General features: G+C 53.7%; 10 protein-coding genes across 10 annotated transcripts; 4 read left to right on the forward strand and 6 right to left on the reverse strand.

The window, feature by feature from the left end:
* Nucleotides 1–10: 10 nt before the first annotated feature.
* On the reverse strand, nt 11–2,474 carry BZA70DRAFT_277148 (fungal-specific transcription factor domain-containing protein). The gene is made up of 3 exons (XM_064912405.1): nt 2,275–2,474; nt 2,106–2,168; nt 11–2,040 (listed from the first exon to the last, which is right to left on the reverse strand). Exons 1-3 carry the CDS (start codon nt 2,354–2,356, stop codon nt 104–106), a joined length of 2,082 nt encoding a protein of 693 aa, XP_064768858.1. The 5' UTR covers nt 2,357–2,474; the 3' UTR covers nt 11–103.
* A 576-nt stretch (nt 2,475–3,050) lies between these two features.
* On the forward strand, nt 3,051–4,246 carry BZA70DRAFT_277150 (Alpha/Beta hydrolase protein). The gene has a single exon (XM_064912406.1). It carries the CDS (start codon nt 3,083–3,085, stop codon nt 4,190–4,192), a length of 1,110 nt encoding a protein of 369 aa, XP_064768859.1. The 5' UTR covers nt 3,051–3,082; the 3' UTR covers nt 4,193–4,246.
* BZA70DRAFT_277151 (uncharacterized protein) lies at nt 4,247–5,764 on the reverse strand. The gene is made up of 3 exons (XM_064912407.1): nt 5,298–5,764; nt 4,724–5,234; nt 4,247–4,647 (listed from the first exon to the last, which is right to left on the reverse strand). The coding sequence occupies exons 1-3, from the start codon at nt 5,628–5,630 to the stop codon at nt 4,268–4,270; spliced, it is 1,224 nt and encodes a 407-aa protein (XP_064768860.1). The 5' UTR covers nt 5,631–5,764; the 3' UTR covers nt 4,247–4,267.
* On the reverse strand, nt 5,765–7,727 carry BZA70DRAFT_277153 (uncharacterized protein). Its single transcript, XM_064912408.1, has one exon. It carries the CDS (start codon nt 7,536–7,538, stop codon nt 6,147–6,149), a length of 1,392 nt encoding a protein of 463 aa, XP_064768861.1. The 5' UTR covers nt 7,539–7,727; the 3' UTR covers nt 5,765–6,146.
* BZA70DRAFT_277156 (N-glycosylation protein-domain-containing protein) lies at nt 7,728–9,778 on the reverse strand. Its single transcript, XM_064912409.1, has 5 exons — nt 8,999–9,778; nt 8,682–8,943; nt 8,501–8,620; nt 8,389–8,444; nt 7,728–8,334 (listed from the first exon to the last, which is right to left on the reverse strand). The coding sequence occupies exons 1-5, from the start codon at nt 9,427–9,429 to the stop codon at nt 8,010–8,012; spliced, it is 1,194 nt and encodes a 397-aa protein (XP_064768862.1). The 5' UTR covers nt 9,430–9,778; the 3' UTR covers nt 7,728–8,009.
* BZA70DRAFT_277158 (uncharacterized protein) lies at nt 9,757–11,714 on the forward strand. The gene has a single exon (XM_064912410.1). The coding sequence runs from the start codon at nt 9,999–10,001 to the stop codon at nt 11,520–11,522; it is 1,524 nt and encodes a 507-aa protein (XP_064768863.1). The 5' UTR covers nt 9,757–9,998; the 3' UTR covers nt 11,523–11,714.
* A 67-nt stretch (nt 11,715–11,781) lies between these two features.
* BZA70DRAFT_277159 (uncharacterized protein) lies at nt 11,782–13,772 on the forward strand. The gene has a single exon (XM_064912411.1). The coding sequence runs from the start codon at nt 11,874–11,876 to the stop codon at nt 13,491–13,493; it is 1,620 nt and encodes a 539-aa protein (XP_064768864.1). The 5' UTR covers nt 11,782–11,873; the 3' UTR covers nt 13,494–13,772.
* Nucleotides 13,773–15,896: 2,124 nt separating this feature from the next.
* BZA70DRAFT_143491 (uncharacterized protein) lies at nt 15,897–17,891 on the forward strand. Its single transcript, XM_064909653.1, has one exon. The coding sequence runs from the start codon at nt 16,357–16,359 to the stop codon at nt 17,785–17,787; it is 1,431 nt and encodes a 476-aa protein (XP_064768865.1). The 5' UTR covers nt 15,897–16,356; the 3' UTR covers nt 17,788–17,891.
* BZA70DRAFT_143483 (Mysoin-binding motif of peroxisomes-domain-containing protein) lies at nt 17,891–20,601 on the reverse strand. Its single transcript, XM_064909652.1, has 3 exons — nt 20,428–20,601; nt 20,063–20,352; nt 17,891–19,998 (listed from the first exon to the last, which is right to left on the reverse strand). Exons 1-3 carry the CDS (start codon nt 20,480–20,482, stop codon nt 17,995–17,997), a joined length of 2,349 nt encoding a protein of 782 aa, XP_064768866.1. The 5' UTR covers nt 20,483–20,601; the 3' UTR covers nt 17,891–17,994.
* An 806-nt stretch (nt 20,602–21,407) lies between these two features.
* On the reverse strand, nt 21,408–22,732 carry BZA70DRAFT_143525 (uncharacterized protein). The gene is made up of 8 exons (XM_064909655.1): nt 22,568–22,732; nt 22,391–22,469; nt 22,288–22,333; nt 22,128–22,217; nt 22,007–22,064; nt 21,823–21,939; nt 21,737–21,749; nt 21,408–21,659 (listed from the first exon to the last, which is right to left on the reverse strand). Exons 1-8 carry the CDS (start codon nt 22,568–22,570, stop codon nt 21,490–21,492), a joined length of 576 nt encoding a protein of 191 aa, XP_064768867.1. The 5' UTR covers nt 22,571–22,732; the 3' UTR covers nt 21,408–21,489.

Raw genomic sequence — 22,732 nt, forward strand, 5'->3', positions numbered from 1 at the left:
TTGAGTACTGTTTATGGTGGTATAAATACATTATCTATTACTCTAGTTGCTCGTCATGATATAGAATACAAAAACCAAAAAAAAACAAAAAGATAAGATCTCACTATCCCAGTAAAACCTCCCACCCCCACTCTCTCATAACCGTACTCCAATGCGTAAACCCAACCTTCAGCTTCCACTGCCCCTTCATCACGTCCTTGCGCGTCCACACCTCCTCAATCACGTCAAACGCCCGGTCCACGTTCCCCATCTGCAGCAGCCGCGACAGATCAGCCCACCGCTTCCGCGCAATCGCGCGCATCTGCGGCGAGTCGACTTCGCACGCGACCGAGAGGAGCGGGAAAATGTGCACCACGCACGTGCGCGAGGTGGTGGGCACCGAGGCCAGCATCTCGAGTAGTTTGGCGGTAATCACCTTCGTCGGCGACTCGGTCTGCACGCCGAGCTCGAGCTCGATCACGCTCGACGGCGACGAGATGTCGTCGGTCTCGCTCGGCCGCCGCGGAGGGCAGTACTCGGCGAGCGAGGGCACGCATTGGTAGAGGTAGAGTAGTGTGGCGTATTTGTACGCCTGCGCGGTCGCGATGCAGGACGAGCTGTCGTACGCGGGGTCTTCGCACGCGTTATACGGCTCCCGGATCGAGGGCTGCCACATCTCGAGCTCCTCCTTGAGCGCGATCGCGCCCGCGACGTAGATGTCGTCGCGGCCGGATAACCGCACGTGCCGGACGAGCGTGGCGACTTTGCCGATGATGGGGAATAGAGTCTGTGCACAGCCCATGAGCGGGTCGACGGTGTCGAAGCCGCCGGCCGAGAAGATCTCGTACTCGTCCTGTGCAACCGGGCCGCCGGTGTCGTCGTCGTCGTCGGAGGTTAGCTTCGCGATCATGGCGATGTACATCCACGAATTGTACAGGCTCTTGAACCTCTTCAGCCTAGCGGTTTCGATCGGGGATTGCTGCACGGAGGACGGCAGGCCGCGGCGGCTGCTGACGAATTGGCGGATGAGGATCTTTGCGCCGCGCAGGTGGGCGATGCCGGTCGAGATGTGTCTGTCCCAGGCTTCGGCAAAGGCGAGGGTGATTGTTGTCGCGAGCGCGACGTCGGTCGGCATGTTGTTGTTGAGGCCGTTGACGAGTTCGGAGATGGCGAGACGCATGTGGTCGACGCCGTCGATGCGGTAGGCCGGGTGGGTGGCGGCGGCGTGGAACGAGGCCATGGCGGCGAGGCCGTGGTAGAGGGCCATGTGTGAGTGCGCGAGGGGCCAGAAGAGGGTGCGCCAGGGGTTGTCGGAGGGGGTGTCTTTCATCGACATGACGGATGCGGTGGCGGTGTGGAAGAAGAGCGCGGTGCGGGTGGTGGGGTCGAGGGTCGGCATTGACGGGATCAGGAGCACGTCGGACGAGCTGACGGGGCCGGTCGGGTCGATGAAGTACGAGGACTGCCGCCGGCTGACGGCGAGGTTGTCTGGGCTGTTGTCGTCGAGCGGGTTGGTGGTGGAAGAGGACATGATGAGGTTGGGCGAGAGGAGGGAGAGCGGATGGCTGCCGAGCGAGGCCATGGACGCGGTCAGGTTCGAGAGCTCTTGGTTGAGCGCGGGGGTGTATGTGGATTGGAGGTATTCGGCGGGGTCGATGAGGGCCGACATGTCTGAGTTTGGCGAGATGATCTGGCCGGAGGAGTCGAAGGAGAGGATGGGGACGGAGTCGTCGTCGGGGGCGGTTAGTGGGGAGAAGCCGCTGTTCGCGCCACTGCTGAGAACGGCCTGTTCGGTGGAGGGGTGGAGGGGGGAGAGGAGGGCGTCGTCGGTATTGCTGGAGAGGGAGATGGAGGAGGTAGGTGGAGCGAAAGTGGAGGAGGGATGGCGGGAGAAGGCGGGTGAGGAAGAGGAGGGGGAGGGAGTGGGGACGACGACGAAGGAAGCCGAGCTAGTGGCGGGAGACGGGTCGCCTTTTTTCCGTTTGGTGATGGAGGACTCTTCGAAGAGACGCCATTTGAAGTCGCGTTTGTAGCCGCCACACTCGACGTTTCGTTTCCGGCCTGAGAGGAGTTAGAGGGGGGATGAAGAGGGGGGGGGGGAAGATGAAGAGAGGTTGATGGCGTACATTGAAGACAGGTGGGTTTTGTTTCGTCGCATTTCAGTCGCTTTGCTTTGCAAGTTGCGCAGCCTAATATACAGAAGAAGAGCAGTCAGTTACTGTAGACGTATAGAAGGAGAATAGAGAAGAGAATAAGGAGGAGTGGAAGAGGCGGCAAGCGACGGAGGATACATACCATTTCGGCTTTTGGACTGCTTCACCTTTGGCGCCGGGGTGGCAGCCGTATCTTGCAGAAGAGAAGACTTTGCGGATACCATGGCCGCTATAGAATACTAACAGAGCAGCAGAGCAGCAGAGAAGACGAAGAAGCAGGAGCAGAAGGAGTAGCAAAGAGGAAGAAGGTTGGATATGAGGAAGACGAGGGATTAACGAATCTCCGTTGTTTTGGTGCGCCGAGCACCTTCCGAGCTTGTGCGCCACAGAACGCACAGGCAGCGCCCGGCAGCGCCAGACAGCGCCCGACGCAGGTTAAAGAGTCAGAGGAGAGTGTGTGTGATGTTATGTTATAATAGTGTTGTTATAATGTTGTTGTAATACTGCTATAATACTGCTGCTATTCCTCCATGGCTGCTGCAAGACTCAGCAGCTGTACGCAGGAGATAAGGTCCACTGAGTCTGAGTCACGGTCACAGACGACTATGCCGATAACCGACCGCTGATAAGGATATGACTAAGTGATTAGTCATCTATTTGACTCCTCCTATCTTATTCTTTGCTTCTTCTTCATGACTCTTGACTCTACTGCTCTTCTCTTGACTCGACTCAAATAACAGCAAACAGCACAACTCCTCTGCGTCGTCGGTCTCAACACTCGATTCTCGCAGTCTGAGCTCGGGTCGCTCCCTTCTTTCATTCGCCTGCTATCTCTCCACCAGCCACTGCCCAGCCACACCGCCATCTACTCCCGAGCCCTTCCCTTCTCTTCCTCCTCCTCCTCCTCCTCTACTACCTTCACCATCTTCACTCTTCTTCTATCATCAACAATGCCCTCCCAGAAAGAGAAAATCATCTTCTCCGTTGCAGCCGCCGCCGCCGGAGCTGCCCTCATCGGCGCCGCCCTCACCGCAACCGGCACAATCCCCCTCCCCAAACCCGTCAAGTACCTCAAACACAAGAAATCCTCTCCGCGCTCCAACCCGCCCACCTCCTCCTACCCCGACTACGCCAACTCAGAGCACACCTTCGTCTCCCCCTCCAGCGGCCGCACAATATCCTACGCTGAGTACGGCTCGGCCGACTCCGACAACGTCGTCGTCTACGAGCACGGCAACCCTGGCTCCCGCGTCCTGCCCATCGGCGCCTCGCTCAAGGACAAAAACATCCGCGTCCTCGCAATGGACCGCCCGGGACACGGCTTCTCCTCCCTCCCTGTTGACGGCAAGACCGTGATCGAGACCGCTGTCTCCGACGTCGGCGAGCTGCTCGACCACCTCGAGATCAAGACCAAGGTCATGCTCGTCGGCTTCTCCGCCGGCGGCCCGCACGTCATCGCCATCCTCAAGACCTTCCCCGACCGCATCCGCTCCGTCTACTGCCTCGGGCCCGCGGGATACTTTGACGACGAAAAGTCCTGGTCCGACGTCTCTCCCGGCGCGGCCGCCACAAACAAGCTCGCGCTCACCAACCCAAAGAAATTCTACTACAACCTCATCGCCTCGGCCGATGCCATCACCGACTGCTCCAACGTCATTGAGAACATGAAGAACTTTTCCTCCGCTGGTGACGCGGAGTTCCTCGCCACTCACCCGATCGAGGCCCTCGGCTGGCAATACGTCAACTACGAGGCCTACCGCCAGGGCATCGTCGGCTACGCAAACTCCTGCGTCGAGATCTTTGGCGCCGCCCTCGCTACAAAGCCCTGGCCTGTCCTTGGCGATCTCTCAAAGATCGAGGGAATCACGGGGAAGAAAGTGACGATCTTCCACAGCCCGGCTGATCAGCTTACCTCGCTCACTGGATCTCGCCAAATGGTCGAAATGCTCAAGACCGCGGGCGCTGACGCTACCCTCATCGAGCCTCAGCCTACCGACGGTGGTCATTTCCAGACTCTTAACCTTGGTTTTGACTACATTCTCGAGAACGAGTGTGCTTAAATGTATATTTAGTAGAACTAGACTTGAATCATATTAGAATCATATTAGACTCATTAAACTCCGTTCAGTAATACTCTAGCGCTCCCCCGCTAGCGAAAGAAACTCATCCAAATACCGCTCCCCACCCAAATGCTCAATAACATAATCCTGCAACGGCCGATTATCATCATTACAGCTCGCCCCCAGGTACGCAAACACCGCCTTCATCTGCTCCCACCTCGGATGCGCACCGCACCTCTCGTACGTCGCCTCCACACCTAGCTCAGTGTCGTCGTAGCTGGTGCTGCTGCTGAGAGCAGGGTAGAGGAGCGTTTCGCGCTGTTTCTTGCTTTTGAGAGGTCTGCGCTCGGCCGAGATGTGGATACAGCTGTGTCTGATTTGCACGAGCACTTTTCGCGTCGAAAAATCTGCTCGGATCGAGAGGTTGCCGTTACAGTCAAATAGCTCTCTCCGATCTTCATCGTCAATCGTCAGCCTCTCTTCATTCAAGATCAATTCATCTTCACACAATATCAAAAACCTGATACATACGAGTACGTTTAGAAGACACCTCCGAGTGCGGCAGATTCGCCTTCTCCTTTGACCGCGAGCAAATGTAATACACCTTAACCGTCCGTTTCTGCGTGTTGCGCTTCGTGTTCCGCCGGATAAACAGGTACCCCGTACTTTCGTAAACCGCATCGATCAGCGCGGCGAATAACTCCTTCGGCTCCTCGAGCTCGGATGCTGCGGTTTCGAGGTGTGTCGAGATCGTGTTTGTGCTGGTGATCTGTGCATCAGACGACGGGGGAAGAAGATTGGGAAGCGTGAGGTTCGGACCGAGTGTGTACTCTGCGTTCGTTTCATGCGCAACAGTCGGACTCTCACTCTCCAGCTGTGTCGGGGGGGAAGAAGAAAACGGAGGGAAAGATCCCACCAGCGCAGGCGAGAAACGAATCAAGTCCCGTCGCAGATCGCGCGTGAAGAGGTAGTAATTCTCATAGCTTGGAAGATCAGGCACCAACGCGCTTGCCTCTGCTGCTTTCAACACCTCCTGTTGTCTCTATACCTCTCACTCTCGGTCAACATCGTCAATCCAGCCGGGGGGGATAAGAAGTGATCTCACCTTCTGCTTTTTCAACTGCGAACTCAGTCCCCGACACCGCGCACACCGCCGTAGCAGCTTGCCTAACCTCACAAACTCACTCCGCGGCTTCGCATGTCGACATCGACTACACACCACACTCGCGTCGGTCCTCGTCCCTGCACCTGCAGCAGCAGCAGCTCGTCCGCCGTCGTGATCCGCAGTCAAGATCTCAACCCGATCATCATTTTTCTCACCGCCACCACCCTCCGACCCCGACCCCGCCGACGGAGAACTAGAGCATGCGCGTACATCCGTCGTCGTCAACGAGACCGCCTGTGATTCCACCACAAACTCAGAGAGATGGAACGACATCTCTCCCTCTACAAAGCGTAGCCTGAACGGAAAACAGAATAAATAGATCCGCTGGTCATCTCTAGAGCTTGAGCAGATCAGGTCGTGGTCGAAATGTCAGTTATCAGGTTATCGCGTCACGGATCAATTAAACAGATGATTTATTTATACATTACATAATTACAAACCCTACACAAACATCCAAGTCCCTATAAACCACCGACCCAGACTCTATCGTATATAGAAATATAGTGTATATTTATGCAAAATAGGCAAATATGAAGGGCTAAAGAAAGGTGAATGAAAGCCCATAACGCCTGCAGATGACGGCGTTGAAAAGAAAAGATCGCAGCTCTTCCGGAAAAACAATACAACCATGAGATACTAATGTACAGACCATACGACCCAAAAAGCAAAACAAAGACGAATAAACAAAGAAATAAAGAAACATTAAAACACCTCCTGTTGATGAAGCTATCCCAAAACAATACAAAACTAAAAGAAGAGCCACAATGAATAAAAAAGGAGAGACGTCGCTTATACATCGACAGCGACGTACCGTCGACATCTCATGCACCACACCTCGCGACGCACCTGCGGCCGCTCAATGTCACTAGTCGACACGTCCTCGTCGCTCCGCAGATTCGGAATGTCCGCGTCGCCGTGCGATCTCATCGCGCTGCGGAGGCAGTCTTCGTGGAAACCGTGGCCGCACGTCAGACGCATGTACGCGCCGGACTCCTCGCAGAGTCCCATTGGCGCCGAGCCGCATTCGAGATCGGGTCGAGCGAGCACGGTCGCGAGTGGCGGGAGAGTGGTGCTGCTTGGTGTGGAGGACGCGGTGGTCGATACCGTAGGTGGCTCCGAGAGATTGGTGGAGCTGCTGGGGGCGGAGCGGCGGAGGTAGGGGTGGTTGCGGTTACGCGCCGAAAGCGTGAAGCTTAGCGAGCGGGAGATGGACGGTTCTCGCTGATCCTGAGATGCAGGAGTTGATGCGCCGCTTTCCTCGGACGCGGTCGTGGTGCCGGAAGGAGTCTGAGTTGTGGCCTCAGATGAGCTCTCAGACGAAGCATTCTCACCCGCACCCGTCTGACCCGGATTCTGGGCGGAAGCAGGAGCGGGCCGAGCACCTCTTGCGCCTGCGATAATATTGAAAAGCGGGCCAACCAAGAACGGCAATCCGTTCTGGAAGAAAAACGTCGCTCGCGGCGCAGACTGTCGCGGCTCTTGCGCCTCTTGCGCCTCTGCCTCGATCGCGGTCCGGCAGAGCGGGCAGGTCGTCGAGGACGCCAGCCATTCTTTCAAGCAGCTCCGGCCAAAGATATGGCCGCACGGCATCTGAAGCGGCGCGTGGTCGTCTTCTGCCTCTGCTTTCTTCTCGTCGGCTGGGGCGGCAGACTCGGTTGCGGCGGCATCCGCCGTAGCCTTCGCCTCGTCGTCGTGCTCTTCGTCATGAGCACATTTCGATTCGGCCTGCTTCGGTCCGTTCTTCCCAGCGCTGTACGGCTCAAAGCATATCGAGCACGTCCGGTCCGCCTCCGGGATCGCGTCAAGGTCGACGTCCTTGAGCGCGGCGACTGCGTTCTTCGACGCACGTGGCTTGGGCGGTTCCTCGAAGAACTCGAAGGGGTTGTTGTCGGGTCCGGCCTGGCCTGCTACCGGAGCGCCGCCGGGGATGGTGTAGAAGAAGAATCCCTGGAACGGGTTCGCGGGGCCTTGCTGCTGCTGCTGCTGCTGTGGCGACTGCGCTGCGTCGTCGGTAGCGGGCGGCGGGAAGCCAGGCGAAGGGGTGGCGGGCGCGGTGGGGGATGGAGCAAAGGTGAAGTGGTAATTGACGTAGAAGACGTTTGGAGGGAAGGTTGGCGGTGACTGGGGTTGAGAAGCACCATTGTTGCTAGAAGTGTTGTTGTTGTTGTTGTTGTGGTCCATGATATTCGTGGAGATAGATGATTGCTTATCGGCAAACTGCCGAGCAGAAAGACGTGATGTAATAAGAAGTGGTGTAGTGGTAGTAGTTATAAGTTCAAGCAGAACCTGCGATATATCGAGGCATAGACCAGATATATATACAATTCAGAACCAATTGTCTGTAATTCTTTCTAAACAAAGAGGGCAACAAGAGCAGCTGGCGATGGTTTCTGATTTAAGGCGGGCCCGAATAACGCGATTGTCGCCGGATGACCTCATCACGTGCACAGCCCCTGTGGCGCAGGCACATTCAAGCCACGGTACCAGAACCTTCTACGCGTTCGCGGTGGCTTCTATCCACGTGACTTGGATGTGGTTATGTGATGGATTAGTAAGTGATTGTCGAGCTCTATTTACAGGACAAACAATAGAACGCCAGATAACTCCAAGATGCAACTGCCAAAAATATAACACAAAATAGTAGAACAAAGATCACTGCTGCGCCCGCACAACGACTAAACTGCGAATCAAGCCAATCATGGTGATAAAGCTCGCAAAGCCAACCGGCACGACAGCAAAGACGGCGATGTTGTAGAGATCGACTCTGCGCGCGCGCGGTTCGATTGCGATGTTGCTGGTGACAAAGTTCTGGATCGCGTACGCGGCGGTGAGGACGCAGGCGATGAGGATCCAGGTCGCGAGCAGGTTTGCGGGGTCGCGGGCGAAGAAGTCGAGGATGATTTTGATGAGGGCGGTCATCAGTGCGTTGATCGAGAGCAGGCGCACGATTGTTGCGGGGGAGGAGTACATTACGAGCCTGGGTATTTGTTAGATAATGTAGAGCGGGTAGGCTAAAAACAAAAGTACTGACCATCTAAGCATCAAGCCATCGATGAAGGCGAATGACAGATATGCAGATACTCCGCCCTGGTGTGTGTCATTGTTAGCAAGCGAATCAAGCAGAAGTCAGAAGTAGAGCGTACCCAAAGCGCAGCGAGTAGGAGCTCAAGTCCCATCGACGAAAAATCAGGAGAGGATTTGAGCTTCCATGTTTCATGAAGACAGATCCAGACGCCGTATAAGCTTGGAGGTAGAGAGAGAGCCTGCATGCAAATAGTGAGCTCGAGATACAAGTAGTATAGTGCAGTTGGTGATCTTTGGTACCTTGCAGACCATATGCGCAACGTTTTGCGCAGGACTGATGAGGCCTTTCAAATTGCGCTCGCTGACGACTGGTTTCGGACTGGCCATTCTCGACGGAACAGCGGTGTTTGTGGCTGAGGCTGAATGTGAGTTGTTGATGTTGTTGATGTTGATGTTGGTGGTGGTGCCGACGTGACTGTCGTTGTTGTAGTTGGTGTAGCTGGCGGCCGAGGGCGCTGTGTTGTCGTATGATTCAGAGTATCCAGGTATTGGCGGCATGCCGCTAGAGTAGTTGCATGTCAGTAACTGTATTCTGATCCCAAACAATGTGGACATACTGAGATGTCATAGGCAAGAGGTCAGCGAAAAGACTCGCCGAGTTCTCGGCCAAGATGCGATTTTGCCGCTCCAGAAAAGTTCTGAACCGCTGCTCCTGCTTCCTCACAATCAAGCGCTCATCAGCCGTAAGTCTCTGGCCGTTGCTCCCGAGATTGGCTTCTAGACGACCGTTACCGCTGCTGCTGATACCACGGCCGCCGTCGTCGTCAGTGTGGTCGAAGGCGTCGCTTACGTCGTCGTCGTCGTCGCCGTCGCTGAGCTCGTCGTTGCCGCTGGTCGTGGTCGAGTCGTCTTCGAGCTGGACAGCAGCGCGACGCCGGCGCAGAGAGGCAGAGCTGCGCTGAGAGCTCATGGGGGAGCCGTCCGGGTTTACAAAGGAGTGCGGGTACTGCCTATCAGAGGGGGCTCTCTGGTTGGGTGCGCGCGCCATTGTCTGGCGGCAGTAGTCAGCTGGGCAGGGCAGGGCAGAGTAGACAGTTACTCTGTGGCTCTGCAGAGGCTGTCTGGAGTAATGAGCAGAGCTGAACAGAGGTGGAGGCTGATATGGGGAAGAACCGGGGATATTTGAAATCTCGTCGCCTTTCTTGGCTGAGCGAGCCTTTGGGCGACTGCAGGTGCCGTTTGCTGAACAGAGTTTGGAGAGAGTCACGTGATTTACTCACCGCGTTCTGTGCACTGCGCTCGGTCGTGTTTTGTAGATAGAGACGATAGTCTGTGAATACTACGGTATAAATACAAAAGACATATACTCTTTTCTCCCTAGTTTTCTGCTACTTATTCTTCCTCTGCCGACCACTCCCTCCCGGCTCCGGCACTCAAAAAGGCCGCTGTCCGGCTAACTCGGACCCTAACCCAATGTGCGGCGCGGAGATCGTGACGTGGACGTCGATTACGTCACGCGCTTCCTCGGCCGTCGCCACGCTGCCTTTTATGTGGCCGCCTCTTCCTCTGCTCCTCCTCTTCTTCCTCTTCATGATCTCTGTTTGTTAGCAGCAGGCAATGACCCTCGTCAAGAAACTACTCGGAAAGGCCCATCTCGGCCACGCGCGCTCTCGCTCGGACGGCGACTACGACCTCGACGCCGCGGACTCGCTCTCCGACGACGACCTCCCCGCCTCCACCGACGCCAGCCCCGGTCCTGCCTACAATCCCTACGCCATCGGCAGCAATCCCTACAACTCGGTCGCGTCTGCTTATAGCAGAACCGCGCGGCCTGTTCCTACTCCTCCTGCTCTCACCCCCACCACCTCCGCTTCTCCTCCTCCTTCGCCCTACTACTCCACCTCGCCCGCTCCTTATACCCGGATATCCCCCGTCTCGCCTTCGTCCGCTTCAATACCTCTCTCTCCGCCCCGCGTGCCGGGTCTAAACGGCACCCCGCGTCTCAACTCGACTTCTTCCTCCAGCGGCCGCTCACGCTCCAGCAGCAACAGCAAAAGAAACCCATACGAGCCCGTGTCGGTATCTCAGAAGCGCTTCTCCGACCCAATCGTCTACAACCCCGCGCTCTCGGACCAGCAAGGCACGAGTCCGTACGAAAGCCTCGAGCCCTCAGAGTCTCTTGAGGTGCAGCGGCAAAAACTGCTGCAGAAGAAGAAACAGTCGACTGCGAACTTGCCCCAGTTCAGGCCGGCGTCTCCGGACTATGATCCGTCGATCATGGAGACCGAGGCCGAGCGCGAGCAGAGATATGCGATGCAACGCCAGGGCACAGCGCAGCAGTCGCATCATCAGACTGTCATTCCTGAAGACCGCGAGCTATCTACCGAGCAGGCCTACGCGCAGGAATACAAAGACGGCGACGAGCTGGAGATCCAGGCCATGAAAGACCACATCAAGTTCCTGAACAAGCAGTCGATCGACTCGGCTGACTCGGCCCTACGCTACGCAGAAGAAGCCGAAGCGTCCGGAATGAAAACACTCCAGATGCTCGGCCAGCAGAGCGATCAGATTGGAAACGCCGAGTCCTCGATCGCGATCGCGGCCAACAAGACGAAGCTCGCGGAGGACTACGCGAGCGAGCTGAAAGCATTGAACCGCAACATGCTCGCCATTCACGTCTCTAATCCGTTCAACTCGCGCAAGAAAATCGCCGAGAAAGATCTCCAGCTGAGGAACGACTTCCAGCAGCGACAGAAAACGCGCGAAGAGACGCGCAGACTACAGTACGAGTCGCAGCAGAATATCGCGAGAGCGATGGGCAACGCACCAGGCGAACGCAGACGGCAGCTCACAGAGACTGAGCTTAAATACCGGCAGCAGATGCTGGACAACAAGGCCAAGCTGGCGGAAAAATCAAGATACATGTTTGAGCCTGACGACGACGACTTTGAAGATGAGCGAAATGTCAACGAGCGATTAGATCATATCGCCAATGCATCAGCGAGACTTAATTCGATGGCAAAGGCGATATCGTCAGAAGTTGAAGATCAAAATAACCGGATCGCAAAACTGTCAAAGAAGACTGAGGATACAGAGGTTGGTGTCTACCTCAACACCACTAGACTTGCTCGTTATGGTTAGAATCACGTTTCATGATCCACGTTCTTATTAGACTGTGATTAGTTTGTATCAATAATATAATGCATTGTTAGAGTTATCATTATCAGAGTTACAACCAAATCTTCCATCCGGCTGGAATACTTCACTACCCAGGGTCTAAGATATCATTGTTAAGCTATGACTAATCATATTAATTAGGAGTATTAATAGAAGTGCGGCTCAGAGCCGGGTAAACGCGTCGCCGCGCGCGGCAAACTTCCGCTGCAATCACGCCTGCGCCCCCCGAGCGGTCCTGATATAAGAAGAAGACCTTCTCCGACCATCTTCCTGCTTGCTTCTATTTTACTTAAAAGATCTAGAAAAGCACTCGCAATGAAGAAGTTCCTTGGCCGCTCGAAGCGCAGCTCGTCCCCGACGCCGTCAGAGATGTCGGTCTCGGCAAACGACTACGGCAACCCCTACACCTCCTCGCCGGACTACACCCAGCGCTCCGAAGGGCGTAAGAACCCATACGCCATCAACGACGGGAAATACAACACCGCGCCCAGGGCACCAGCGTCCTCGTCTGGAGAAGGCGATTACAATCCTTACGCCTCTGGCCCTGGCAGCAACAGCTCCAGCTTCAGCTCCAGCTCCAGCAGCAGCAGCGGTGGCGATGCGAACCCATATCAGTCTTCAGAAGCGCCACACAATCCATACGAAGTCTCGTCTCGCCCGTCAAACTCGTACGCGCCAGCTCGTGGCCGACCGCAGGCGCAGCACTCGCTCTCGGCATCGTCAGCTGCTCCCGCCCCTGCCCCTGCCGCGAGCCGCGATCATAACCCGTACGGCTCCTACCAACCCGTGTCCACCACCGCGCTTCCAGACTACGCCTCCTACGACGGCGATGCCGCGCCGAGCTATCACAGTGCGCCGGGGTCCCACTACGGCAGCACGACGAGTGTGAACACTCTCCCGGCCAGACAAGAAGACGACGCGGTCTCGATCGCAGACTCGACCAGACAGGAGCTCTTCAAGGGGGCTCGGAATCGGTTCAAGCTCAAGACGCCGTCGATACGGAGCGGCAAGGACGAGCAGAGTCAGATGCAGGCGCAGACGTTCATGCCGGAGCAGTCGAGCGACTATGACCCCTCGATCATGGAGACCGAGGCCGAGCGCGCGGCACGCTACGGCGAGCAGCCCGGTAGTAGCAGCGGGAATGTCTACGCGGAAACGGCGTACGGATCTTCTGTCAATTTCGACGAGCTGAGAGAACAGCAGGAACAAGAAGAGGAAGCGCAGGTGCAGGAGATGAAACAGCAGATGAAGTACATCAAGGGCCAGTCACTAGGCTCTGCCCAGAACGCGCGTCGCTACGCCGAAGAAGCAGAGGCCTCTGGTCTTCGAACGCTAGCCATGCTCGGCGAACAAAGCGACCGGCTGGCAAACTCCGAGGCGTCGCTCGCCGTCACCGAGAACCAGACGAAGCTCGCGGAGGACTACGCGAAAGAGCTCAAGAGTCTGAACCGCTCGATGTTCGCCGTCCACGTGTCGAACCCGTTCAACTCCCGCCGCCGGCTACAGGAGCAGGAGAAAAGAATCCGCGATACGTTCAGTAGTCAGCAAGATGCTCGCGAAGACAACCGACGCGTGCAGTACCAAGCGCAGATGCGCATCGGCGAGGCGATGGGTAACCTTCCCGGCCAACGACGACGGCAGTTAACCGACACCGAGCTGCGGTACCGTGAGCAAATGCAGAAACAGAAAGCGGGACTTGCGCAGGCGTCGCGGTTCCAGTTCGAGCCTGACGACGAGGACTTTGAGCTCGAGCGCGACATCGACGCGACGTTGGACGACGTCGGAGCCGCGAGTCAAAGATTGCACTCGATGGCGCAGTCGTTGAATTCCGAGCTTGAGTCTCAGAACAAGCGGGTGAACAAGCTCAATGAGAAGACGCAGGAGGTCGAGATTAACGTTCATCTGAATACTTCCAGACTCGCAAAGATCAAATAAGCTCGGGGTCTTTTCTATTGTGTGCATGGCGTTTTTTCCAACTTTATCTTGACGAATGGATTTATCGATGTATTTCTGTTTTTCATTTTTAGGCATCATTTGTGTGGTTTCTTGTACTGTACTTAGACCTGGTCGTGTTATGAATATATACATATACTATGATTTACAAAAACTATGAGCAATTGCTTGTTTTCCTAGACACCTGAATATAACAAGACGGCCTTTATATTCGATGAAAACAGATCGCCAACCGTTTGACTAGACAAAGAAGCATTCCTTCACTGTTGGATTATCCGCTGCTTCAGTTTTCTTCCCGAAACGGGGGCTGAAGTAAAAAAATTACGAAATGGCCGGCGCGTCGAAATCTGTTTACTTTCGTCCAGAACGGGAAAACCCCAATACCACCCACGCGCCCGCCCGCCCTCAAATCCCCCCAGCGCCCGCCTCTTCCTCCTCTCTTTCCCCCTCCCCATCACTACTTTTCTGATCCTTGATCTCTCCCCCTGCGCACCATTCCGGCTCTATTTTTTAGCAATAGATCAGAGCGACTTCCCACCGTCTCCGACTTTTTGGTTTTTTTGGTTTTTGGTTTTTTGGTGTACCTCTCTGCGAACGCGGAGGTGTTTGCTGACTTCTCAGGCAGTCCTGGCCGTATAGAAGATCTCTGTGTTTCAGAGGCTTTCTATATGGACGGGGTTGTTTGGCTTGTGTTTTTTTTGGTTTAGGATAGGTACCCAACGTGCGATACGGGACGATACGACGGCGGCTGCTCCACCCCGTCCCAAGCGGCCCGCCTGGGTCTGATCTCTACCATGGCACAATATAGTAAGCACAGCTGTCTGATTTGATAGAAAGCGAAAGACTAATGTCGAACTTGCAGACGCGCATACTCATAGCGCGGTCTGCTGCACCGGCGTCTTTGTTAAACAAGGACGTGTATGCCATCGACGATCGCGGAGTCGTTCGGTGAGAAAGTTGGTCGACTCTAGGGGAAGCAAGTGTGATCAGCAATAAGCAGACGGTATGTGCACTCTTTGCTCTTAAGATCTCTATATGGGCGATGGGTTACGCTTACATCTTACACCCTGAGCCTTTATCGCTAACTACATCGTTTTAACAGGACAGCTCGCGGTTCGGCCTGATCTGCAACATGGTTACGTCCCTCTCGCGTGGATGGTACCACCGCGGAGATGTCATGGAATACCTGTACCGAGGTAGCATTTTCAGGAAGAGCATATGCCTTACAAGCAGCTCTTTCTGAGAATAGCCTATACCGATGAGGTAGCATTCCGTGGCACCACTCCGCGGAGACGTCAGAGAGTAGCCTATACCGTCCACGGTAGCATTCTCATTCGAGTTGACGTTGTACCGCGCACGCGAGAGGAGAGCGAAGCCGGCTCTTGAGAGAGCAAATGTCATGCGGACTGGCCGGGAGAGTTGTCGCGTACTGCAGCTATCGCACTTGCTTCATCCACCATGGCCGCCAGACAGCACGTGAGCGGATCACGGTCTGGCAAGGCCTGCAGCTGCCCTAGCAGTCTGACTCCGCACGCGCGGAACCCGAGCGAGCACGGTTATGCTCGAGGAGACGATGCTCCTTTGCCGGCTCGGATACTTCTGCGCAGGCCGTCCCTTAAGGCGCCGCGTAGGCGCTGTTGGTCGGGACGGCCACCAATCTGATGAGATTATTCTTTAGCCAGGTTACTCATTCGGATTTAAAACGTCTGTGCTGTCGCGTCTCTTCCCACCTGCGCGCTGGCACGCCGCGCCATCGCACGGAGCCCGTGGCGATGGTCGTGGAAAGAGAGTCCGCGCGACCAGCCGACTTGTCACGAGGGGGGGCCTTGTGCTTGACACTTCCGACGGCAAGACGAGCGGATCATGCGACAGCTTTGACAACCCATCAATACGGGGCGGCAGTGGCCAAGCTGTCGTCAGGGTGAGGTCGGGTCTTAGTGGGTATGGCGACCTCGAGAGAGACGGGTCGCAGAGTCCCACATAACTCTTGGGGAAAGAAGGTGAACTTCTGCTCAAGAGTATGCGTAATGCATTCTTCCCGATCCTGGCACCTGCCGTTTTACGCTCGCCTTTTCTGTTCTGTCTTTTCTGTGCTGTGCTGTGAATTGTGTCTGCGGACCTTTCTTAAGCTGTGTGCGGGAGGTTGCTGTTTTTCTTAAGCGGTGGCTGACGGAGGAGAAGAGTGCGTGTGGGGCGGTTCGTATTGTAAAACAAGAAAGAAAAAAAAAGAAAATTCCTCTCTCTTTGTAAATAGTTGATCAGAAATGGTTATGTGGTAGTTTAGCAAGTAGATAGTTAAAGAATAGTGAGGCAATGGGATATTTCGACCTATAGTTCTGATGGGAGGAAAGCTTTAATTACAGCGCTGTTATCTCATCATCCCGCGATGATCTTTAGTCTATCCGACGTAGCTTTCTTTGCTTGTGCAGGATACCGCGATGGCAGTCAACAATTACTTAGATCATTGAGGGTTTTTATATCCGGAAGTTGAAGAGCAGGCGAGAGAAGGCAGAGGCAGATCAAGCCATGCTGTGAGCCGAGATCGCTGCTGGACGCGGTAGAGCATACCACCACCACCTCATTAATACCACAAGCTGTGTTATATCCTTATCGAACCTGCTGATATCTCAGATAGGAAGATATAGCATAGAACAATCACTGAAGCGTCCTAGTTCTGCAGAGACAAACTAACGACCTGCATCGTCTTAGCCGATCACAGCTGAAGTGGCTCAGAAGAAGCTGAACAGCGTCTGCGACTACTACTTAACCCCGTCCTCCTCCTCCGACTCCCTCCTTCTTTCCCATACAGCTACTCAGCGTTGTTTTTCAGTCAACAGATAGCAGAATGAAGAAATTCATAGGTCGCGCAAAGCGAGATTCCACAGTCTCTCCCCCGTCGCAGATATCAGCCCCGGAGCCCGACACCGCGAGTTCGTACACCACCGCCGCGTCGGCTCCCGTGCCGCGCTCTGTCAATGCTCACAACCCGTACGCCCAGGCTGATGAGTACAGCTCCTCGGCAAGCGACGGGGATTATAATCCCTACGCTTCGAGCTACTCGAGTAGGAGTGTGAACGAGAGCAGTTATGTGAATCCATACGAGTCCGCGCAGCCGCGCACTAATCCGTATGATGTTTCCCGCTCGTCGGCGGCATATCAAACAAGTCAATTACCGCCGCGGTCGTCGGGATCTTCTCAGACGTCTTACTCTGCGTCGAGCAGCTACGGCGGCAATGCTTATGGCGCCTCCGAGTCAGCGACGACAGCGCGGTCAGGGTATACCGCGAAGCAACCGGAAGATGATACTGTATCGATCGCGGATTCGACCAGGCGGGAACTGTTTAGAGGAGTAGATAATGGTCGGCAGAAACCCAGGACACTGGCAAACTACCCGAGCAAGAGCCCTACACAGACACAGATCCAGACGCAGACGCAGATGTATATCGAACCAGAATCAAGCACCTACGACCCCTCAATCATGGAAACAGAAGCAGAGCGCGCAGCCCGCTACGGCGAGACACCGTCCGCCACCACCTCCGGCGCAAATTCCAGCTCTACCGTGGACTTTGACGACCTGCGCGAGCAAGACGAGCAGCGCGAGGTTGAAAGTCTGCGGAAACAGATCCGCGAGGTTAAAATTGACTCGCTAAGCACAGCCCAGCGCGCGCTCTTGACCGCCGAAGAAGCAGAAGCCTCTGCGATCCGCACGATGGAACGGCTAGACGACCAACGTTCTCGCCTGGGAAGTATCGATAACTCGCTTTCCGTATCTGGAAGTCAGATCCAGATCGGCGATAGCCACGTCAACGAGCTTCGTACGATCAACCGGTCAATGTTCGCCGTGCATGTTTCCAAGCCGTGGAGCTCACAGCGCAGGTTACAAGAGCGCGACCAAAAGATCCGCGACTCATTCGCCTCGCAGCAGCAGGCGCGCGATCTGAACAACTCGCAGCAAGCCCAGTCGCGAGCGAGACTCAACGACGCAAAGAGCGCGCAATTCCGACGCGCTCCGCAAAGACAGCAAGGTCAGCAGCGAACAACGACGGCCTCACGGTACCAGTTCGAACCCGACGACGAGGACTTTGAGCTCGAGAACGATATTGAGTCTACGCTGGATAGCGTTGGTGCTGCTAGTTCGAGATTGAATGCGATTGCGTCGACGATTGGAAGTGAGCTTGATTCGCAGATTTCGTATATCGAAAGGCTGGGGGATAAGTCGACTAAGGTTGAGAGTGATATTAATTTGACTACTGTGAAGCTTTCAAGGATACATTGATTGCTGTTAGTCACCGCTTCTATCTTATATCATATCTACTAATAAATAAAAGAAATGGAAGAATAGTCTTGACCAGGCGGTCGTTTTACAGTATTAATTAAAACGCAAGCAAAACTCCAGAATTAAAAGGTACTAGGCAAGAAAACTGTATACAAATAGTAACAAGAAGTAAAAACACCTAATCGACCACAAAACATGCGTCAGCCATCACTCCTCATCCTCATCCTCATCCCTCTCCCTCATCCGCTGTGCTCTCAAAATCCGGTCCTGTTGTCTCACCATCGCCGACGCGATCTCATCCACCATCTTTGATTTCATCGGCAACGGCAACGGCGTCCCCTCAGTTTCGAGTATCAGATCGTCGTCGTCGTCGTCGTCGTCGTCATTATCCGGATTCCGCACCCGCGGCGTGAACCCAGCTAGATCGGTACCGTTCGCCCCGTCGAATGACTGTGGTGACCAAGGCGGGTAGCGTTCTGCGGCGACCGAGCCGTCGAATGTGGCTATAGATGCCATGCTCGTTGGCGAGGACATCGATTGCATCGATGGCGATGTGGACTCTTGCTCGTCATTCGGACGCAGCGGCTGCCATAATCCGCTGCTGCGTTTTTGAAAAAGACCGGATCGTCGGTCCGTGAATGGCTGGATGGCCTCGTAGAGTTTGGCTTTACCAGTTTCCCACTCTCGGAGCATGGTCCTCATGTCCATCCCAATACTCTCATACTGCTTAATAACGTTGTCGACATACTGAAATTGGCTTGAGCTTCCCTGAGCCGACTGCTGCCCTGATGGTGATCCAAACATGTCTGAATTCGACCGTTCCAAAAATCCATCAATGGAAGCAGTCTTGACGGGAGACGAAGTCCGTCCACGCTGCTGCGACCACCGCACATCCTGCCGCTCAAGCGCTGACGAGTCTTCTCTCAAGACATACATCTTAGCTTCGAGATTCCGCAATGTCGCAGAAAGACTGTTAAGAGTCTGCAAGTGAGACCGCCATCTGCTCTCAGACGTGATCGATTCTCCGGCCGACGAACGCGACCAGCGGCGATTTATCCTGCCGCTATCCGATTTTACTGTTCCCCCTTCTTTGATCTCTTCATCACCTTGCTGTGCTTTGGCGTAGAATTCAACCATACCTAGTACATCCTTGTGCAGCAGTGATGCAGCTAGCTCTTCAGACAGCCGGTGAATCATCTCAGACAACGTTCCCAGCTCCTGCACGATCGAGTTCCACTTCTTTGTATCACTCAAGCCCCCGCTCGCATCCATCGCCAGAAAGCAGCATATCAGTTTCCGTCGCGTGTGATGTAGCTTTCTGAATTTCTGCTTGAGCTGAAATAGCGACTCAATCCGGCTCGACTCATCCTCGTCATCCGAGTCTTCAAAATCTCCAAAATGCATAACGGGTTCCGATTCTCTAGGAGACGGCATGTCGTTCTCAAGCTGCTCAGCAACAGCATTGTTGAGATCATAAATTTCGAAATATTTCTCCAGATCAGTACGATCACATAGCTCCGATAAACCCTCGAAAGATCGCAGACACAGTGATAGACTTAGGTCGAGAACTGAAACAATCTGACTTCGAAGCTTCCTACAGCTCCTGTCCTCTCCTGAAAATCTTCGTCGTTTCGAGGGACCCGATGTTGGTGTGTTGTATGATGCCGGCGATGACGCTAGAGATGGTAGATTGAATCCTTTGGAGATGAATTCAATTTCTTGCACGATCCCAATCGTCCTTGACACGTTGGCATCAAAAGAGTGGCTACTCTTCACAAATTGAGAAGCATAGCTGACAGCTGTCCGACGCGTTGACCGTAACCGTTTCCTCCAACTATGTGCATGCAAAAATAAAAATACAATCATGAAGAGTATGAGCGCCATGACCACCCTATATTTCGCAGCCACGATAGCAGCCTGTTTATCGGACGATCGCAGCATCCACGAAAACAGCATCGCAACAACAATGACGCAACCGCCGCTGCCGACCCAGTATTTCTGCGCACCGTCAATCCCTGCAAATCGCCGATTCTTAGTCCGAGTGTTGTCAAATGGGTTCTGAGGATTAGGCTGGGATGAACTGTTTTCTGTCTGTCCGTATCCTGCTACCGAGGGATTTTCGTCGAGCAGTTGGGAAGTAACCAGGATATATCTGAATCGCTCTAGAAACTGGGAGTTCTCGCGGGGTCCTAGCCGCTTTTTCAACGGGGTCTATCAACATCAGTACTGATCTCTCAACAAATCATGATTGCGCGTCAAAATCAAACAAACGTACAGAGAACAGAAACTGAAATCTAAGCTTGCGCATGACTCGTTTGTTTCCTAGCGAAAACGTTCGCAGCCCAGGTTTTCCCATTCTGAAACCATGAGCCTGACCCCTTTCGGAGATACTTCGGAAAGAAGGTCTAGAGATTGAGGAGGAAGAAGACGCGGTTGTCGAGGCCGCCGACTGGCGTACCTTCCTCATGGACGTGAGAAGCGAAGGAGCATACTGAGAAGATGTAGACGAGTCCGCGGAGGACGCGCACTCTTTGTCGCTTTCACTAACAATGTCATCACCAACAGCTAAAAATCATAGGTTCATTAGATCTGAATCGTCTGGAAAAAAGAGAGAAGTAGAACAGCAACATGCGCGCATACATTTAAGATATACACCTAGAGGGGAATCGGAGAACACGCTGTTCTCGGACGCCATAAGCCGGTCCTTCGCGCAGCACTAAAAACACTTGCGACACCCTCAAGCAGCAAGCCTAACACACAGCACAAAGCAAACGTGGAGCAGGTGAAGAGAAAGCGACTCGGCCGTGGGAAAGGAGAGAGGTATGCGGGCAGTCGAACACGCTCTTGTCTATGTAAACAAAGAAGCGTGGTATTCTGGCCGAGGTAAAGTTAAGGTTTGCAAGTCTGGGCGCCAATTTGCACACGAAAGCACCCTAAGCGTTATGTATCTGTGAGGGTTGTGCTAGAGATAGTCCTAACCCTATGACCTGGCATACGTCAGCAACCGTGGCTTTGGTACCTTTGTTTTGGTTCTGACATATCTGGCGCACCTCTCCAGAGCAGATCGGATGTGCTTGCCCTTTCAGCCTATTTGCACAGGCGTATATTTAGATTGATTGCTGCTGCAGCAAGATAGTGCTGAAAAGCGTGGTTTGACTCTACACGACCTCCTCGTACGCACGTTTGCGGGGTCGAGAGGTACCAAGACAACTTCATTGCTATTTGCACAGGTCTGAGAGCAGATATTTGGCAAAGACACATGTCTTGTACTCTGTCTTTGTCTCATCCTGTACGTGGATCTAGATTAGATTCCTGTGATGTATACCCAACTACAGTTTGTGCTATACGGCACGTTGCCATAACAAATCTCTACAAAAGCTGCAAGAGCAATCCTACGAATAAGCAGTAGCAGTGCCTTCTGAGCCGTTCCTCCCAGAGAAGCCTTTCTATGAGATGAGAATATGACGAGAGCAGATTGTGAAAGATATTTAGCTGTTTCAGCTCGAATTACTATCCCACAACGGAAATCTGCTTCCATCTCTAAGCATTACATCCTCTGTACGTGGATTTCGCACGAGGATACACGTCAACCACTAAACCATGCCATTGCCACCTCCCACCATAATTTCCAAAGGGATATAAGCATGTATTCTAGCCACTATCGTTCTAACCGCCTAAAGTTGTGTAGACTGTTGCAACCATTTAACCACTGTAACCTCCATAGACGCGGGAAAGAATAGAGCCACCGAATCTCTGCATGATGCTGCGAGATGATCTGGCAAACATGCTGTTGGCGATACCGTTCGCCTTGCCGAATCTGTCGCATCTGGTGAATGCCATGGCGTTGGTGGACGAGAGAATGACGGCAATCACTATAACAAATAGTCAGTACTTTTATATTCGCAAATATGCTGATCGAGTCGAGCATCGCATATTTCTTTGAACCTACCAACTAGGGAGAGCTATAACACCATAGTATGTTAGTTAAATTCAATCAAAACGAGCTTAATTGTATCGAATGAAGAGAAAACATACCCAGATCAGCTCAAACTTGAGAATCGCGAGCAAGGCCAAAAGACCCCAAATCACGGGTGTGCTGTACAAAGTAGTCCAAAAGAATCGAGCATCAGTGCCATTGATCTGGCGTTGTGGCTGTATTTCCGTAAATCCCGTTAGTGACCCTCACTTTCCTTCTTGCCCATTTCGATGATGTACATACGTCTGCGCTCTCGAAAACCCAGACACTGTCTCCGTTTGCTGATGACTCGTTCCACCATCTGGAAAATTAATTGTCAGTCGGATCGTCTCTGAATGTCATGGATGAAGCAGCCTATGCATACCGGAGACCGACGAGAATACGACCAGAAACGTTCTTGGTGTTCCAGAAGTCAGCGGCCAGGAGCAGCATGACAATGATGAAAATCAGCACGCTAGACTATCATGTTAGTACAATCATAAAGCACACAGACTAACACAGATATATATAGCAGAGCGACATACAAATTGCTCGTGAAGATGAGCCCGAAAATGTACGTCAACAGGGCAGCTAGAAATCAAGTTAGTCTCTCAGCACTTCATGCATCCACACTCGATCCTCCATTACCAAGTCGAAAGCCCAAAAAAAATCCCAAAGCGACAGGATGTCCCGAAAGCGAGAACCGCAGAGCATTGACTTCGTCAGCCTAAATATGTGGATCGTAATCAGTCGTCTGTCTGTCTCGTCATCTCGTCCAGCCAGCTTCTTCGATAACTGACTACCCCGACCGCACACTTGACTTACCATGATTATCTAGTTTCAATCAAAACAAACACTAAAATCTCGAATCCCGAATCTGCGGTGACTTGTAATGGCCGGAACTGCTCTTCAATTCTGCTATTTCCTGCACAGCAACGGATTGGCGAGCTTCAAGCCGTTTAGGCGTCGCGCAGCACATTGCGCTGCTGC

This window comes from Myxozyma melibiosi, assembly GCF_037950935.1.
Source record: "Myxozyma melibiosi strain Phaff 52-87 chromosome Unknown BZA70scaffold_4, whole genome shotgun sequence".
NCBI classification, from domain to species: Eukaryota; Fungi; Ascomycota; class Lipomycetes; order Lipomycetales; family Lipomycetaceae; genus Myxozyma; species Myxozyma melibiosi.

Bases quoted from the DNA above. Each gene is read 5' to 3' on its own strand.
- BZA70DRAFT_277148 (XM_064912405.1), bottom strand. From the start codon at position 2,356: ATGGTATCCGCAAAGTCTTCTCTTCTGCAAGATACGGCTGCCACCCCG. The intron at 2,169-2,274 runs GTATGTATCCTC...TCTGTATATTAG, and splicing joins GCAGTCCAAAAGCCGAAATG to GCTGCGCAACTTGCAAAGCA. The intron at 2,041-2,105 runs GTACGCCATCAA...AACTCCTCTCAG, and splicing joins AAAACCCACCTGTCTTCAAT to GCCGGAAACGAAACGTCGAG.
- BZA70DRAFT_277150 (XM_064912406.1), top strand. From the start codon at position 3,083: ATGCCCTCCCAGAAAGAGAAAATCATCTTCTCCGTTGCAGCCGCCGCC.
- BZA70DRAFT_277151 (XM_064912407.1), bottom strand. From the start codon at position 5,630: ATGTCGTTCCATCTCTCTGAGTTTGTGGTGGAATCACAGGCGGTCTCG. The intron at 5,235-5,297 runs GTGAGATCACTT...TGAGAGGTATAG, and splicing joins CGCAGTTGAAAAAGCAGAAG to AGACAACAGGAGGTGTTGAA. The intron at 4,648-4,723 runs GTATGTATCAGG...TTGACGATGAAG, and splicing joins GGTGTCTTCTAAACGTACTC to ATCGGAGAGAGCTATTTGAC.
- BZA70DRAFT_277153 (XM_064912408.1), bottom strand. From the start codon at position 7,538: ATGGACCACAACAACAACAACAACAACACTTCTAGCAACAATGGTGCT.
- BZA70DRAFT_277156 (XM_064912409.1), bottom strand. From the start codon at position 9,429: ATGGCGCGCGCACCCAACCAGAGAGCCCCCTCTGATAGGCAGTACCCG. The intron at 8,621-8,681 runs GTACCAAAGATC...ATTTGCATGCAG, and splicing joins TTGCGCATATGGTCTGCAAG to GCTCTCTCTCTACCTCCAAG. The intron at 8,445-8,500 runs GTACGCTCTACT...GACACACACCAG, and splicing joins TCCTACTCGCTGCGCTTTGG to GGCGGAGTATCTGCATATCT.
- BZA70DRAFT_277158 (XM_064912410.1), top strand. From the start codon at position 9,999: ATGACCCTCGTCAAGAAACTACTCGGAAAGGCCCATCTCGGCCACGCG.
- BZA70DRAFT_277159 (XM_064912411.1), top strand. From the start codon at position 11,874: ATGAAGAAGTTCCTTGGCCGCTCGAAGCGCAGCTCGTCCCCGACGCCG.
- BZA70DRAFT_143491 (XM_064909653.1), top strand. From the start codon at position 16,357: ATGAAGAAATTCATAGGTCGCGCAAAGCGAGATTCCACAGTCTCTCCC.
- BZA70DRAFT_143483 (XM_064909652.1), bottom strand. From the start codon at position 20,482: ATGGCGTCCGAGAACAGCGTGTTCTCCGATTCCCCTCTAGGTGTATAT. The intron at 20,353-20,427 runs GTATGCGCGCAT...TATGATTTTTAG, and splicing joins TCTAGGTGTATATCTTAAAT to CTGTTGGTGATGACATTGTT. The intron at 19,999-20,062 runs GTACGTTTGTTT...TGATGTTGATAG, and splicing joins GATTTCAGTTTCTGTTCTCT to ACCCCGTTGAAAAAGCGGCT.
- BZA70DRAFT_143525 (XM_064909655.1), bottom strand. The intron at 22,334-22,390 runs GTAATGGAGGAT...CTTGATTTCTAG, and splicing joins TTTTTTGGGCTTTCGACTTG to CTGCCCTGTTGACGTACATT. The intron at 22,218-22,287 runs GTATGTCGCTCT...ATGATAGTCTAG, and splicing joins CTCATCTTCACGAGCAATTT to CGTGCTGATTTTCATCATTG.